The following is a 15,365-nucleotide window of genomic DNA, read 5'->3' on the forward strand; positions in this document are numbered from 1 at the left end:
AAAAATAATTTTATGTGATAGACTTATATAACTGTTCATCTTTACATGCTTGAAATGTTTGCATTATTCATTGACACTGTAAAAACGTGCAAATTCTATTTACTTTTTTAGTGCAGTAATTACTTAATACATAATAAAATAATCTCATGTGCAGACAGATAGAGACAGTGAAAGGAGAGATTCCTATGCAATATTTTATAGATTCAGCAAGATGCCAACATCATCAACACTGGGTTAACTTAAAAAATTAAGACACAAATGCAAATGTATTTAATGATAAACACAAATGCAAATGCAAAAATATATAATGATAACATCAGTAGTAAAAAGCAGTTTGATTAAACAGTAACAATAAAGCTAGAAACCTTGTAATGGCAACCTCAATAGTTTGACAAACCAAGAGGTACAGTATGTTAGCAGCTCTCGAAAAATATCTCTAGGAAACCATTAAAAAAATAGTACTGCAGTATGGTACGGAGTATAATAGGTAGTTACATAAATGTGCAAGTCAGAAACATTCAACTTTCTTATGGATAAACTGTATAGTTTATGTATCTCAGCTAAAGAAAGTTACTTGGACAACTTGGACAGCCATATGAGACAACTAACAAATAAGCCCCAACAAAATAACATTACAACAATTACAACATGATTAAATGCATTAAATGCAGAGCATTGATGAGAATCTCAAAACAGACACTTTGGGTGCGTCACAATAGCATCATTTCAGTCAGAGGCACGAGTTGTGTAATCCACAGTAGTAAGGAGTGCAATCCATTATCATGAAAAACTCTGTTAGACTATATATATATATACTATATATATATACATATACAAATTAAAATGAACATATTTCCCCTAGTTCCAATATACATATACAAATTAAAATGAACATATTTCCCCTAGTTCCAATTCACTATTTAGATTCAATTTCACACACAAAAAATAACCAGAAGTGTTACGGTCTACATTTTGAGAATTCAGAATGGTTCCTTGATTACAACATTGTCATTCAAATGATCATATTACCATATGACATCTCCGTTCCTGTCACCAACCACATGGTTGAACTGCCATGCCACCAGAAACGCGCTTCTCTCCACCTCCTTGGCACCACAGCTCTGTTTCGTACAGGGGTACTTCATACCCCTCCCCCGCTGCGATCCACAGAGACAGGCCCCCTCAGGTCCAGAGTCTCCTCTGCTTTCTTCATGAGCATGTCCAAACGGCTGTTGGACACCTGGCCCTTCTTTACTGCGCACATCAGCTACAGTTTACCGGAGGACACACAACCATAGAACAGAGGAGAATGATATGTCAGCACCCTTCTCAATGGAATGACACGTATCAAACACGTATCAAACACAAGGCCCTAAATTGCTCCAAGGAGAATGTCCCTGTAATCTCTAATTGTAAGTCGCTTTGGATAAAAGTGTCTGCCAAATCGTAAAAATGTACATGAAATGTTGAGTGGGAGAAAGTGTGTGTGTGTGTGTGTGTGTGTGTGTGTGTGTGTGTCAGTGTCTGTGGAGAGAGGGAAGAACAGTGTGTGTGTGCGTGTGTGTGTGTGTGTGTGTGTGTGTGTGTGTGTGTGTGTGTGTGTGTGATTCAGTGCATGTAATTAAAAGAGAGAGTAGACTGATCACTATAATACCAACACAAGAACCACTGGTAAACACGGAAGAACAACCTCCAAGACTTTCTGTCCCCTGTAACACACTCCGTTGGTGGCCGCACAGCAGACCAAGGATCCAAGGGTCTCAGAGTCAAAGACATGCACTAATGAAGAGTCATTATGTGCTCATCTACTGCTGTCACCAAGCCTCTCTAGGCCCTCTCAACATGGTACACTCTCATTTACCACAGGATCACTTCTCAGGAACTGGACTGGTTTCAACCTCATTACCTCCACTCATTCTGTCAGGAGGAGTTCTTTAGACTAATTATCTTTATCTAGTGAGACCGGCTGGTCTGGGGTGTACATTACGTTGCAGTGAAGCTTTCACACCTAGAGCGAGGACTGCTCATGCCTGGCCAAGAAAAAGGAGGGAAAAGAACATGAAGATTCTATATTCTATTTTTAAGTTGTAGTGTTGTAATCATCTGAAAGGAAGGGCAAGGAGCTATAGTTAACTGAAAGTATTAGTGTATGTGTGTGTGTGTGTGTGTGTGTGTGTGTGTGTGTGTGTGTGTGTGTGTGTGTGTGTGTGTGTGTGTGTAATGGATACCACTCCCTGGGGGTTCCATTATCATCACGCCTTGTCTGATCTTTATGATGAGTCCCTTTATTAGCAGGACAGAGATTATATGGGCACATGCACACACACGCACACGCACACTCACACGCATGAGCGCCTGCACTTACGGAAGACACCTCTTTACTTTACTTTAAAAAAACACCTACTGTACCTGTAAAAACTCATCGATTTCAACCTGCCCATTTTTGTTGAGGTCTACTTCGTTGAGGATTTCGTGGAGCGCATTTTCGTCAATCTGGACACAGATATTCTGGATGAGGGGAGAGAGAGAGAGATCGGTGAGACATTTATAAAAAATAAAAATAAAATAAATAAATAAAGATATCACTGCTCTATTGGCTGTTCCTCAGTAATAGAGAGCCAATGTGTGCCTTCATCTACCAGAAGGAGACCTAGGAAAAATGGCGGCTTTGGGTCCCATTCAAAATCCACATTAGTTTGTTCCCTTTGAGCAACCTATCAATAGAGAATGTATACCTATGTATACTAGGGTTGGATGGTTATACGGTTAAACCGTGAATCCTGAAAAGGTGAACATCCTCGTTTTTCTGGCAAAAAACCTAGAATAGCCTAATGGACTATTTAATAGACTCATTTTGATGCAACTCTCAGGCCCACTGTGATGGGGGTACAGTGCAGACCTCTACATTGCAGAGTCCGCTACAGACCGCAACAGGTTTTTATGCCCATTTTTGGTACTGCCGTTTTTGTGTTATTTGAGTTTCCACTCAAGTTTTATATTTGTATTTATATATATATATATATATTTATAGATGTTGTTAACGTTTGCTATTCTGTTGTAAAAAGAATAAAACTGGAACATGTATCACATTTTTGTTGTTGTGTCAAAATAACAATGATGCAGTCAATGAATCTGCAGCGCAATGATATAAATCAATCAATCAAATGTATTTAGTGGGTGGGGGGCATGGGGCTGTGATTGGGCGGGTGGGTTGGAGGTTTGTGGCGGGAGGGACATGTGTGGGAGGAGGGGGAGGTAGGGGACTGCTGGGGTAAAGGGAGATTGGGAGAGGGGGGGGGGAGGTTTCTACTGGATTTGTGTTATTCTATTTCTCTTTTGTTCATTTACATGTTACCACTCCCTTGTACCATTCCCTGAAGAAAAATTAATAAAAAATGTATCACAAAAAAAATATATATATATATATACCGTATTTTCCGGACTATAAGTCGCACCCGAGTATAAGTCGCAGCAGGCCAAAAATGGGTCATGAAGAGGAAAAAACCACATATAAGTCGCACTGGACTATAAGTCGCATGGTTCAAGGGAACGGGCTTGGCGGAATCAGCGGGGAAAGAAGACCCTGTTGAGCTTGACTCTAGTCTGGCACTGTGAAGAGACATGAGAGGATTTGTAAGCCCAGGAAGGACATAATTCACGTTAAAACTTCTTCTGAAAGGTTAGAAATACTTAAATTATCGAGTGTAATGCCAGGGCTAGCTAGCGCGTTGCTAACGAAGGTTAGCAAAATGGCGTCGCGGGAGCAAGCAAACAGGATGGAACAGCCTCTGAAAGGTAATAAATGACTTTAATATCGTGTATAACGTTCATAATAGCGTGTATAACGTTCATAATATAGTGCTTAATGTCCACATTGTCGAGTGTAACGACTATTTATCGTGTATAAGGCCATGACAAAGATAGCTTGGTGAAAAACGGAAGTAGTTAGGATGAAGGGCGGCCTACAAACAATGCAACATTGAACAGCCTCTGAAAGGTAATAAATGACTTTAATATCGTGTATAACGTTCATAATATCGTGTATAAGGTCCATAATATCATGTTTAATGTCCACATTGTCGTGTTTAATGTCCACATTGTCGAGTATAATGGCTATTCTATCGCGTATGTGGCGCTAGCGGAAGTAGCAAAATAGCCTCGCGGGGGTAACTTAGCAACATAGAACAGTCTCTGGAAGGAATAAATGACTTTAATATCGTTTATAAAGTCCATAACATTGTGTAGAAGGTCCATAACATCATGTTTAATGTCCACATGTCGTGTTTAATGTCCACATTGTCAAGTATAATGGCTATTCTATCGTGTATGAGGCGCTAGCGGAAGTTACTCCTTGGTTCATGTCAGTCAGAGATTACCGTATGTCAGTTCATGTCAGTCAGAGATTATGAATTATTGATATATAAGTCGCACCTGACTATAAGTCGCAGGACCAGCCAAAGTATGAAAAAAAACGCGACTTATAGTCCGGAAAATACGGTATATATATATTGCACAATTCATGCATTGAATGTAACTCCAAGTGCTGACGAGTAGTAAATAAACCACAATACAATAAAACAAGAGGTAGGAGATAATAATAAATGCCTTAAGAGTGTTTGTGCAAAGCTCCACTGTCTGTGTGGTTGAAGACGCTATTGAAACTGTTGACAGAACATTTTGTAAAACATTTACAAAAGTTTATTTGTCAAATAAATAACCTGTCAAAAACTACTATTTAGAAGCAATCATAATCGCGTGTCACATGACTGCTTCTCAGAAGGTAGACGATCACTAGTGAACGCAAATATAATGCTGTATTTATCTGTATCTGTATTAGTACATTTATTTTGACAGCTCTACCATGGTTAGGTTACTTTTATTTTTGATAGCATTTTCTTTGTTGATAGACTTACGACAGTTCAAGACGAGTCAGAGTCACGTTGGTTTAATGAGAAAGAGGCATGTGGTTTTTATGAAGAGCTTGAAGTATGTTCACTGCATAATTCTAAATCAGATATTCAAACCCTAACCCTAACCCTAATTCAAAAACTGAAATACCTTGAGAAGCAGTTGAAACTTTGTGTAAGAACCAAGCTAATGAGAAAAAGCAGTTCATTAAATTAAGACACTGTTCAAAGATTTCTTCATAGATCTTCCTTGCACCCTCCATGTTTCATGTATTTTATGTGTTTATATATTTTCATGTACGGTGTAGCCTACTAAAGTGTGCCTTAATTCATGTATTAAAGTAGCCTAATTGTGTTGCGACTGTGCTTCCGATGTTTTCACATGAATGTATTGTAGTAGTATAGGGCTCCATTATCCGTCAAAGCCCTACAACAACATCATTTTGAATCCCGCGGTTAACTGAAAAACCGCGGTTTTGTTTGGAAAAGGTTTAACGGTATCAAAAATTGTATACCTACAGACAAAGACTTAAAAGATGGAAACGCTGCTCACCTTTAAGACCCTCTGAACATCCACTGTAGTGATGAAGCCTTTGTTGTCTTTGTCAAATTTGTAGAACCGTTTTGTGTACCTGTCAATACAAGTATAGCCATCAATGACACACAATATACCCTTGTTTGTACATCTCAATCTGTAAACTTGCTCCCTCCCTACTTCCCTTCTAAAACTCCCCTAGCAGTCCCTGGACACTTGAAATTATTTGGAGTTCTCCCTGAAAGATTTGGAGTTTAAGCAAGATGGCGGTGGCTACACCTTGCCTTCTGATAGGTACGTTGGAGCATGTGTGAAAGACCTTCCTTTTGCCCCAGCACAGTACCTAGCCACCTCCTCTGCATCAAGGATGTTTGGCATGGATTTTGTCTTGGTCAGCTGCTCATCCCGAGACCTGTAGCCCATCTCTTGGTGGAGGAACTTTCTGGCAGATTCCAGCTCTTCCTACAGAAATCACAGTGAAAATATGAGACTTTTTTTTTGTTTTCAGAACAGTATGGAGAAAAGTCGGCCTGGCACCAGTCCACTGCAGTTACGTTTTATGGCTGTTACAGGGTCTTGTGTAATAAGGTGTAGTTCATCCTAATGGGGAAACTGGACACACCTGGGAGATAGAGCGCACACCTAAACTGAACTGGGTCAGGGTTCATTCACACACACACACACACACACACACACACACACACACACACACACACACACACCACACTCCCCTAGAGGGGGAAATACAGGAAGGGAGTGGACCTCTCTATTGTACTTTTATCCACACATACACCAGCATAATAGCAGCACAGAAATGTAAGGCCCTATTCAATCAAAACAGGTTACCAGATTTCAGGAGTAGGACAAAAATAAACATTGTTATTGTGTCGATAAACATGGATAAAAATAAACATGATTCTTGTGCAGAAAGGAAGCATGTTCATATTCAATAAGCCAATATAAACAATACTTTGAATGAGGAGGCCCCTTAAATCTTCCCATTGCATTCTTTATAAGACAATCAGAATATAGTGTTTTAGCCAAGTAAGCAAGAGTGTAGCACCAAGGAAGCTTGGTTTAAGCCTTGTGTCTTCATCTGTGGGAATAGGAATAGAAACGTGCACCTTTGATGGGGAGGCCATCATTTCATTATTAACGTGTAGGGCACTTTATTACTCCCCAACTCATTGTTTAGGCACCACTTTGGGTTTCTTGTCTAGAAGTGTTTTTAAAATCTCAAACCAAGGTGAAAAAAAGGGTGATTTTTTTTCCCCGCATTTCCACGTTTGATTGATTGATTAATAGGATGGGGTTAGGGTTAGTTAGCAATAAGCAATTTGTTTTAATCGACTGACAGCCCTAGTAATAAAGAATTATGTCATTACTTTGTTACCATACCAGGTAATAAGGGGACCTTCCAAGTGCTATGAAAGATTCTGTGATTTGTGTCTTTTGTCTCTGGGCTGGTCACTCACGGTCTTCCTCTGATCGCTCCAGTCCAGCTGTTTGCCCATGATCTCTACGATGCGCGGCAGTGCCTCGTCCGCGGCCTGCACATTGAGGAAGCCCAGTCTTGTACGCCGGGCGATCACGTCAATGGCCGTGCACGCGTACTCCTTAATGGCGTACCGCACCTTGAGAAGGAGGGAGAAGGAGCAGCGTTTTAATGGGACGAAGATTGTGGTCTATGGTTGTGATTTAGCTATGTATTAAGTGTGTGTATGTGTGGGTCATGTGCAGGCTTTCACTCTTTATTCTTGTGTATTCTACCTGCTTTGACTCTCTAAGGTCTGAGTGTATCTCACAAAAGTCAAAAGCGTGAGGAAAAACTCTGAAACACTATACAGAAATACTGTACCTCGCTCTCAATGTAAGGGAATTCAGAGACTAGTCTGTTGCCCACAATCGGCCACCTCTTTCCGGTGACCCGTGCCATTTTGGCGACGTCGAATGCCTTTCCTCCGTATGTCGCGGCCAGGTGCTGGGCTACCTGTAGATAAACGACAATGTTATCCTCTGAAATTGCATGTTTGCATCATTGGTTTAGTGTGAAAAGAAGACACATTTCTCAGACATACATGCACACACACGCGCACACACACACACACACACACGCACACACACACACACACAAAAGGCTATTGCTCTAGGATCAATATGATCTCTCGACAGAGCGCTCACTGTTGAGGATCTGTTGGGGAGGGTAGTGGGGAAGGTACAGTTTTGTCTAGGATTCATCCTGTGTTTGGACTAAACAAAGGGGTATTGCTATTCAGATGGCTGACTTACCTCTCACATCAAAGGTCAAATGCTGTCAAAACACCAACATTGACCTTTTGGAATATTCTACAAAACACCACTATGGCAGAGAGTGCTTGGTCTAATGAGGAGTTAACATACTTGGGTGTTGAGCTCTTTTACTACCTGGTATGGTTGAATCATAGAGTGTTAAGAGTACATGCATGTCTACAATCGAGATTAGAATGGGGAGTCAACTGAATCCAACCAGCACTGCAGAATTTAAACTATTTTTCCCTGCAGTCAAACAAAATCACAGAATGATGTGTTGTTGTGTAATGTAAAAAACACTACAACTACAACCATCGTAAAAGTAACAATGGGACCATGTCTAAGCAGCATTGTAACTCAATTGCTAATGGTACTACAACATTGTTACTGTGACACCTAGAAAACTTAAAAGCCACTGTCATATATTCAGTATTATTAATAACCCCCCTAACAATGATGCCTTCATAACCAAAGCAATAAGGACTGATAACAATGGGTTTTTTAGTTTTAGTTTTTTTTTGTAAAATTCTGTATAGCCTCAAATCATGATTTAAAAAAAAAAAGCAATGCTGCTCTAATGGAATGGTATTGCTTAAGCACAACAGAAATAAAGTGCTATTTGCATTTCCTTTCTTTACTTTTTGTTGGTGTTGGAAAAGGGAAAACGCTTGCATTTGACAAACTGGTATTATTTGTTTGTGGCCATGCATGCAGAATTCACTGACAGTGCTTTTAGGTTCTGGAGCCAAAATGGGGGGTGAAGTGGTGAAGTGACTGCTTATGGGATGTGTCTCACCTCATTCTCCAGTCCGTAGTCCTGGACCAGGCGGATGTACAGGGTGGGGCTCCAGTCCTTGCCCCCCTCAAGCAACAGGCCCACCGTCCTACTGGGCCCAGCCTTCAGGCCGTGGGATTGGATGGCCGCGTCCAGGGTCTCCTCCGCCATGGAGCGGTAGGTGGTCCACTTTCCCCCTGGGGTTAGAACATTGTCTGGTTATATTAGCACACACACACACAAGCTATTCCTCAATAAATATGGAGAGAGAAACAGCTACTAAATATGTCTCCTATATTTGAAAAAATCCCAAAGTGTTTCAGCCCGGTTTTAGAGTACAGACCAGCGATGGTGACAAGGCCACTGTCGCTGATGTTGACTATGTGGTTCCTGCAGATGGACTGGGTGTCTTTGGAGTTGGGGTCTGTGACCAGGGGACGGATACCACTCCAGGCTGCCAGAACATCCCCCCTCCGCACTGAGGACCAAATGGAGAAAACACGCACACACACACACACACATACACACACACACACACACACACACACACACACACATAATAGGGATGCACGAATATGACAATTCTGGGCCAATACAAATATCAGAAAAAGCCTCCTGTAATTTTAAGCATAAGCGTTATTTGCCAATACCGATATGATGGCTGATCAGACTAGTATTGAGCTTCCCTAGTAGACGTACCTTCCACGTCGGGGCTCAGGTAGTTGCGGACCTCATTCAAGATGAAGTTGATGTCCTCCTCCCTGGGGATGGGGTGGGCGGTGACGGCTGTGGGCGAGTCCGTCGTCCCGGCGATGGTCATCTTCTCCCAGGGCAGGAAGAAGATGACGCGTCCGTCACTGGTTGCTGGGTCCAAGAGGCCCATGTTGTCAGGACTACAAGAAGAGGATGGGGTGGGTTAAAGCGATGTCTCACTCTAATCACACATTATATCATTATGCCGTTGTCTAGCACTAGCATTCAAAGTAGTACACCACACCAAACAGTTTTTATGTTCATTGATCTTATTACATTATCAACATTTCTGAGACCTGCCTGCAAGTGCCTGTACTATATAGGAGCAATGTGCACTCTATACTTGCCATATACAGGCCACCTTACTCTTTTTGTATTGCAATTGCCCGTTTGTGTGTTCTGCCTTTAGTTCCCTCTACAAGAGAAGACAGGCTGGTCAGCCCCTATGCCCTGCCAGTGTGTATTCCTTGCTCTACTACGTGACTGAATGGAGTCGCTGTGCAGTACCTGTAGTAGCCAGGGATAACGATGTGTACGCCAGCACTGGGCTGGCAGATGTTCTCATTCTTCTCGTCGTCCATTTGCCTCAGTGAGTCGGTAAACGGTCCTGTGGCGTTGATGACACACTTGGCCCGGACATCAAATTCTTGCCCTGAGAGAGGCACAGTAACAGCATCAACCAAGAGCCAGGGCCATAAACCCCTATGAGCTCATCTATTAGACTGCCCGCTCACTTTAACGGGTAGACAAGGGGAAATGTTGATAGGGAGTATGAATTTATTCGGATATGTGGGTAGCCAATCAAAACAGCGGCCAAAAAAACTCAAAAAAACTCAAAAACATTTAAACTTATTTAGAGAGAGGAAGATTTTGAAAGATGGAGAAATAGAAAGAAAGTAGTTTGAGAGGGAGAGAATGTATATGCGTGTCTGCCTGTCTGTCGCTGTGTGTGTACCTGTGATGACGTCCCTGCAGTGGGCCCCACACACTCTCTCCCTGCCCGTCTGGGGGTCCTTCTTCTTCAGGAGGCGCATCACCTCTGTGTAGTTGGCGATGGCGGCGCCGTGCCTGGCCGCCGTGAGGGCGATGGCCAGGTTCATCCGAGCGTCGTTGTGCTGCCCTGCAGCGGCGGAGGGGGTGAGACGGTAGGAGAGGAGAGAAGGGGAGGGGGTAAAGGGGGAGGAGGGGGAGGGGATAGAAGAGGAGGAACAGGAGGAGTGGAGGGGGAGGGAAGAAAGATTGGAGAGGGGGAGCAAGGAGGTTTGGAGGAGGAATGGGAGAAGGAGAAAAAAGGATGTGTGCAAGGGAGAGAGGAAGATGGTTGGTGGAAAGGAGGGAGAGGGAGAGGTAAAGATGGGGAAGAGGAGCGTGGGGAAAGGTGACAGACAAAGAAGAAGTAAAGAAGTAGGGGAGAGAAGAAAAAGAATTGGTGTGTGAATGTGTGTGTGAATGGGTGAATGAGAGGCCGTTGTAAAGCGCTTTGGATAAAGGCGCTATATAAGTGCAGTCCATTTATCCATTTACGATCACTATACCAACAAGTACTAAGTTAGCCATCCTTCACTATCACTTACTTAGTGGTGTCTGTAAAGTTAAGATAATTTGCACATGAAGCGGACGATAGGGAGTCCGAGCTCAGCATCACGCCTCCCTCAGACCTGAAGAGCTGACGACCCCTACTCACAACGGCCCGGCCTTGTAAAAGGCATTTTGACTAGGGGTGCCCACTGCCCAAATGTTTGCACCCCACTGTACTTAACACATCGGTCCTTCCTCCCTTGAGGACGATCACTGATCTGACCTGGCAGGATAGGTCAAAGCTATGCAATTGAGCCCTACACAGGACCTGTCCAGTTGTATTCTAGCAGTGATTTCCTCAAGGAAAGAAGGAAAGAATAAACATTTCTTTCACCGGAACAGACCCTTGCAGTGTGTTGTAGGATGCATAGGAATTCCTTGCAGAACGATTTGATGCCCCCATGATTCGATCCTAACCCATGCCTTGGGTTTAGGTGCTACTAAACTCAATAAGAGTGCGTAATTATATATTATTTTGATTTCATTTTTGGTTTAAACATTTAGAGGCTGTGGGAAAATGACAGGGGACAGTCATGGCAGGCAGTGTCATCTAACACAGTCATGAGTCGCTAGACTGTACTTGGCCAGGCTGACACTTACAGCTGGAGACGCAGTCATTACCCTACACCCCACAGAGAGTCCACGGATCTAATAGGGGAGGTGATGACAGACAGCAGTTTCTACTGAAACTTCATGTTTTTTGGGTTGTTTTATTTTTAATGTTTGACCGAATAATAAATCCATTTTTAAAAAATGTCATACTTCAAAATCAGTAGTAACCAGGAATCCTTGTGCTTTTCAGGGTGAGGTTGTGTTTAGCTTGAGTAGTGTGTGTTTTCTGGACCACATTGGCCCCCTGGGAGACAGGAACGGCGGCAGCTCTGCTTGGGGGAAACTAGCAGGGTAAAGAGGGATGAGAGATTGTAAAGCAGCAGTCAGGCCGTCGGACCACGGTACTGGCTCTGCGTTACAGAGTAGAAGGTCAAATTCTGAAATGTCACGGCCGTGATTGTTCCAGACGGAATAATTGGAGAGAAAAGCCCCCCTATGGCAGTCTATGGGGGAGGGTAAAAACCAAACACACACTGATAGAAGCTCTAGAAACCTTTCTCTGTCAGCTACCAGGAGCATACCCAGAGACAATGCTGCTATATCTCCCTATGGAGGACGGGTTAGGCTAAATGAGATGACCATTTTTCTCACAAACTCCTGCTTAAAGCAGTACTCCCCTTGATCTCTGTTTTCACCCACACATTATGTAAATAGGAGCTTTTAAATGACTGAATTGTACAGACTGTGGACATAATTCCCTTTCAGAAAACATGTTGACTGTCTGTTCTTGGAGGTATCCACATAATTCGAAACAAAGAACTGACAGAATAGCCTTTAGACACGTTTGGGAGTTTTTTGCAGTGTGAAAATGAGAGGTCTTGAGTGACGGGGAAGGGGGTGACAATCTACACAGCCAGATAGAGACATCACGTATGGCTGGATTTCCCAGGGCTAAGCAGGGGCACAGGGCATGCAGAGCACCAGCAGCCTGCAGACACATTCACTCAGGGGGAACAGTGGAGATCTGATGGCCACTGGCTAGCTGTTGTTTTGACCTCCTGGGGCCATATTCAATCTAACCCACATAGCCGGGAAAATCACAACAATGTGACATGAGTAGCTTTATTGTGTTTGCCCCCAGTAAACATTAACCAGTATGATGTATCCCAGTGATTGGACTTGGAAACTGCACCACACCCAGTGGAACATCTTTGCGTGAATGTTAAGTCTAGGCCTAAACCAACTCACCATCGTAGTAGACGATGGCTCCCACCAGCTTGTCTTTCTTCAGCATGGGGAAGAGTTCCAGAGCCTTGCTCTTACTCAGGACATAGCTGCTCTTAAGGCACTGGGACCCCGCCACAAGGTCGTACATCTTTATCCCTGCCCAGTAGTAGGGAAGCTGCCACCACCTGAGCACACAGACCACAGTACAATCATTAATGATGGCTTCCACTGTGCAGCATGTATTGACACCTGGTACATATATTTGATACATATTTTCAGTCTCAAAACATTCATCACTCTTTGTACACACTTACTTGTAAACAGGAAGCATGATTGGTAGAGGGGCAGATAGATGGGGTGCAATATCCAGCAGGTTGGAGCGCTCATGGAGGGCTTCTTTCACCATCATATACTGTACCCAGGGGGAAAGCAGTACAATATCTAAATCTCTTCAATGACAAATGGCCAGAGTAGGGAAAACTAAGCAATGTGATGATAAAGTGAGCTCTTCGCCAGCTTAGGGAATAGAAAACGATATGTTTACCTGTTCGTAATCTAATTGCATGATGGCCTTTTGGAGGTAGCGGACTCCCCCATGGATGAGCTTGGTGCTGCGGCTGCTGGTGCCTGATGAGAAATCATTCCTCTCCACCAGGGCAGTCTTCAGGTCTGGGAGGAGAGACAGAGACACGAAGACACAAAGACAGACAGATCAATAACAGTCTGGTAGTGTACAGAGTCAAATCTCAAATCTAAACAAATCTAGTCAGGATGCAGTGGTATCATTCGTATATACATCTCCTGTATTGTGCATGGGGGGGGGAGCAGGGCCTGCAGATTGTGGAACTGACCCAAACCCTGGCATATCTTGTCATTTTCAAAAAGGGGCGCTTCAGAAAGAGTACTCACTGCGTGTGATAGCTTCTAAGGCACACCCAGAGCCTGTGGCCCCTCCCCCTACAATGAGGACGTCAAACTCCTCCGTGTCTTCCAGGGTGGACAACTGGGCCTTCCGGGTCGGGAACCCATCTGCGTACGGCACTTTCAACTCCCCCTCTGCTGCCACATATGTCAGCCGCGCCTGCAACATGCACACACACACACACACACACACACACACACTAGATTATTACCTAACATATTGATACATATCAGCAGATTCAGAATATCTGCACTTCTCAGCCAGGTTCGCCAACACTGGGACTAAATCAAGTGTCAACTCAACTCAAGTGTCAATCGGACACGTTGCTTTGCAAATCCCACACACGTCTGAGAGCACAGTGTAGTCAATTCTCGATCTGAATATCAGCCACAGACAATAACACTGACTACTGTCATCTTATTTGTAAAGAGACAAAATAAAAAATCTAAGTCAAATCAAGAAGATGCTGAACTCAAGGGTGGGCACAAAGCATGTCAAGGATTTCAGTCATAATTAAACATTTTATTCATTTTCTATTAAGCATTCGCTCTGAATGATTACATCAAGCTGCTCCGATGATGCCTGTGTTCCATTTGACTTGCAAATCGGTGAATGAAACCTGGGCATTTGTAATTTAGGGCTGTAAACGCAAACAAGATCAAATAATTAGTATCTATTTCCAAGGACATGCATATCTAAACACCCACAGACAATTAAGTGTCAGTCTGCCCTGCAATCACATTAAGTACACCAGTGCCACGGTGAATCTCATGCAAATGACCAATCGGCCAGTGGCGCCAAAACTTTCTGAGCCGAATTTGAGTGTGCCCTTGCCATAGAGGAGACAAAACAGACATATTTATCCAATTAGAATAACAATTTCAAGGATTGTCGTTCGCCCACCCGCCTGATTTGTGATTATCTTTTCGTGGCAGGTTTGACTTTTGCTTACCCATTTATGCTTGGTTGAGAGGACATTGGGGGGGAAACATTCGTACAGCAGGGATACAAAACAACATTAGACATTGACATTAGGCCAAAAGGGTCAAATGCTTCAGAGAGTTCATCTAGATCTAACTTCACAACTCACCTGTTTCTCTCTTTCAAAAGTTTCCATGACTCAAGTGTTGAGCAACTCCATGGCTATTTCAAGCCCTATAGTGATTCAGTAGTGCCACTTACACTATTGCTGGAAGAAAGACTTATGGATGGCAATACATGGTGTAATGTCATAGTTTTATGACATGATTCATAAAGACATCAAACACTAACACACTAACTAACAACACTAACACACACTTAAACAAATTAGTGAGATACATATAACCTTTGTTAAAGGTGTGTAAATGATATCAAGATTTTACTAAAGCCAAGTGCAAGCAGTGTTTCCTCTACATGCATTTCATCGTGGCGCGCCGCCACGATGGAATTTCCTCCGCCACCATTCAGATTTCTCAACCCAAAAAAAAAAAAAAGATTTAGGCCGCTTTTCAGACCTTCACAGCGCTAGACACACCCACAAGCGCTGAAACTGGACCAGTCCGTGTGTGTCGCGAGTATTGAACTTGAGGCTGCGTTCGTAAATTCGCTCTGAGAGCCCCGGAGCGCACACTGGGTTCAACGTCATAAAGGGACCAAGTCATTTGATTGGACAAGAGGCATTCCGTGAGTGCTGATCAGATTTCCAGAGCGTATTTACGAACGCGCCCTGGCTGTCACCCGAACACCGCGAGCTAGCGTAGTGTAGTGTAGTATAGGATGCGTAGTGTAGTGTAGTGTAGTATGGAGAGAGAGAGGAGAAGCCTCTCTATGTGTTACCTATGTCCA

At 43.2% G+C, this 15,365-nt stretch overlaps 1 protein-coding gene across 1 annotated transcript; it reads right to left on the reverse strand.

Annotated features, from left to right (window-relative positions):
• Positions 1 to 791: 791 nt before the first annotated feature.
• On the reverse strand, positions 792 to 13,706 carry LOC308154129 (glycerol-3-phosphate dehydrogenase, mitochondrial-like; the record flags this gene model as incomplete). The annotated part of the gene is made up of 15 exons (XM_080527306.1): positions 792 to 1,267; positions 2,410 to 2,508; positions 5,461 to 5,539; positions 5,786 to 5,904; positions 6,918 to 7,076; positions 7,301 to 7,432; positions 8,528 to 8,703; positions 8,850 to 8,984; positions 9,206 to 9,399; positions 9,767 to 9,911; positions 10,215 to 10,379; positions 12,638 to 12,801; positions 12,931 to 13,028; positions 13,161 to 13,285; positions 13,526 to 13,706. 15 exons carry the CDS (start codon positions 13,704 to 13,706, stop codon positions 1,142 to 1,144), a joined length of 2,097 nt encoding a protein of 698 aa, XP_080383432.1. The 3' UTR covers positions 792 to 1,141.
• Positions 13,707 to 15,365: the final 1,659 nt, after the last annotated feature.

This window comes from Nansenia antarctica (assembly GCF_963989245.1).
Source record: "Nansenia antarctica genome assembly, chromosome: 3".
Classification (NCBI taxonomy): domain Eukaryota; kingdom Metazoa; phylum Chordata; class Actinopteri; order Argentiniformes; family Microstomatidae; genus Nansenia; species Nansenia antarctica.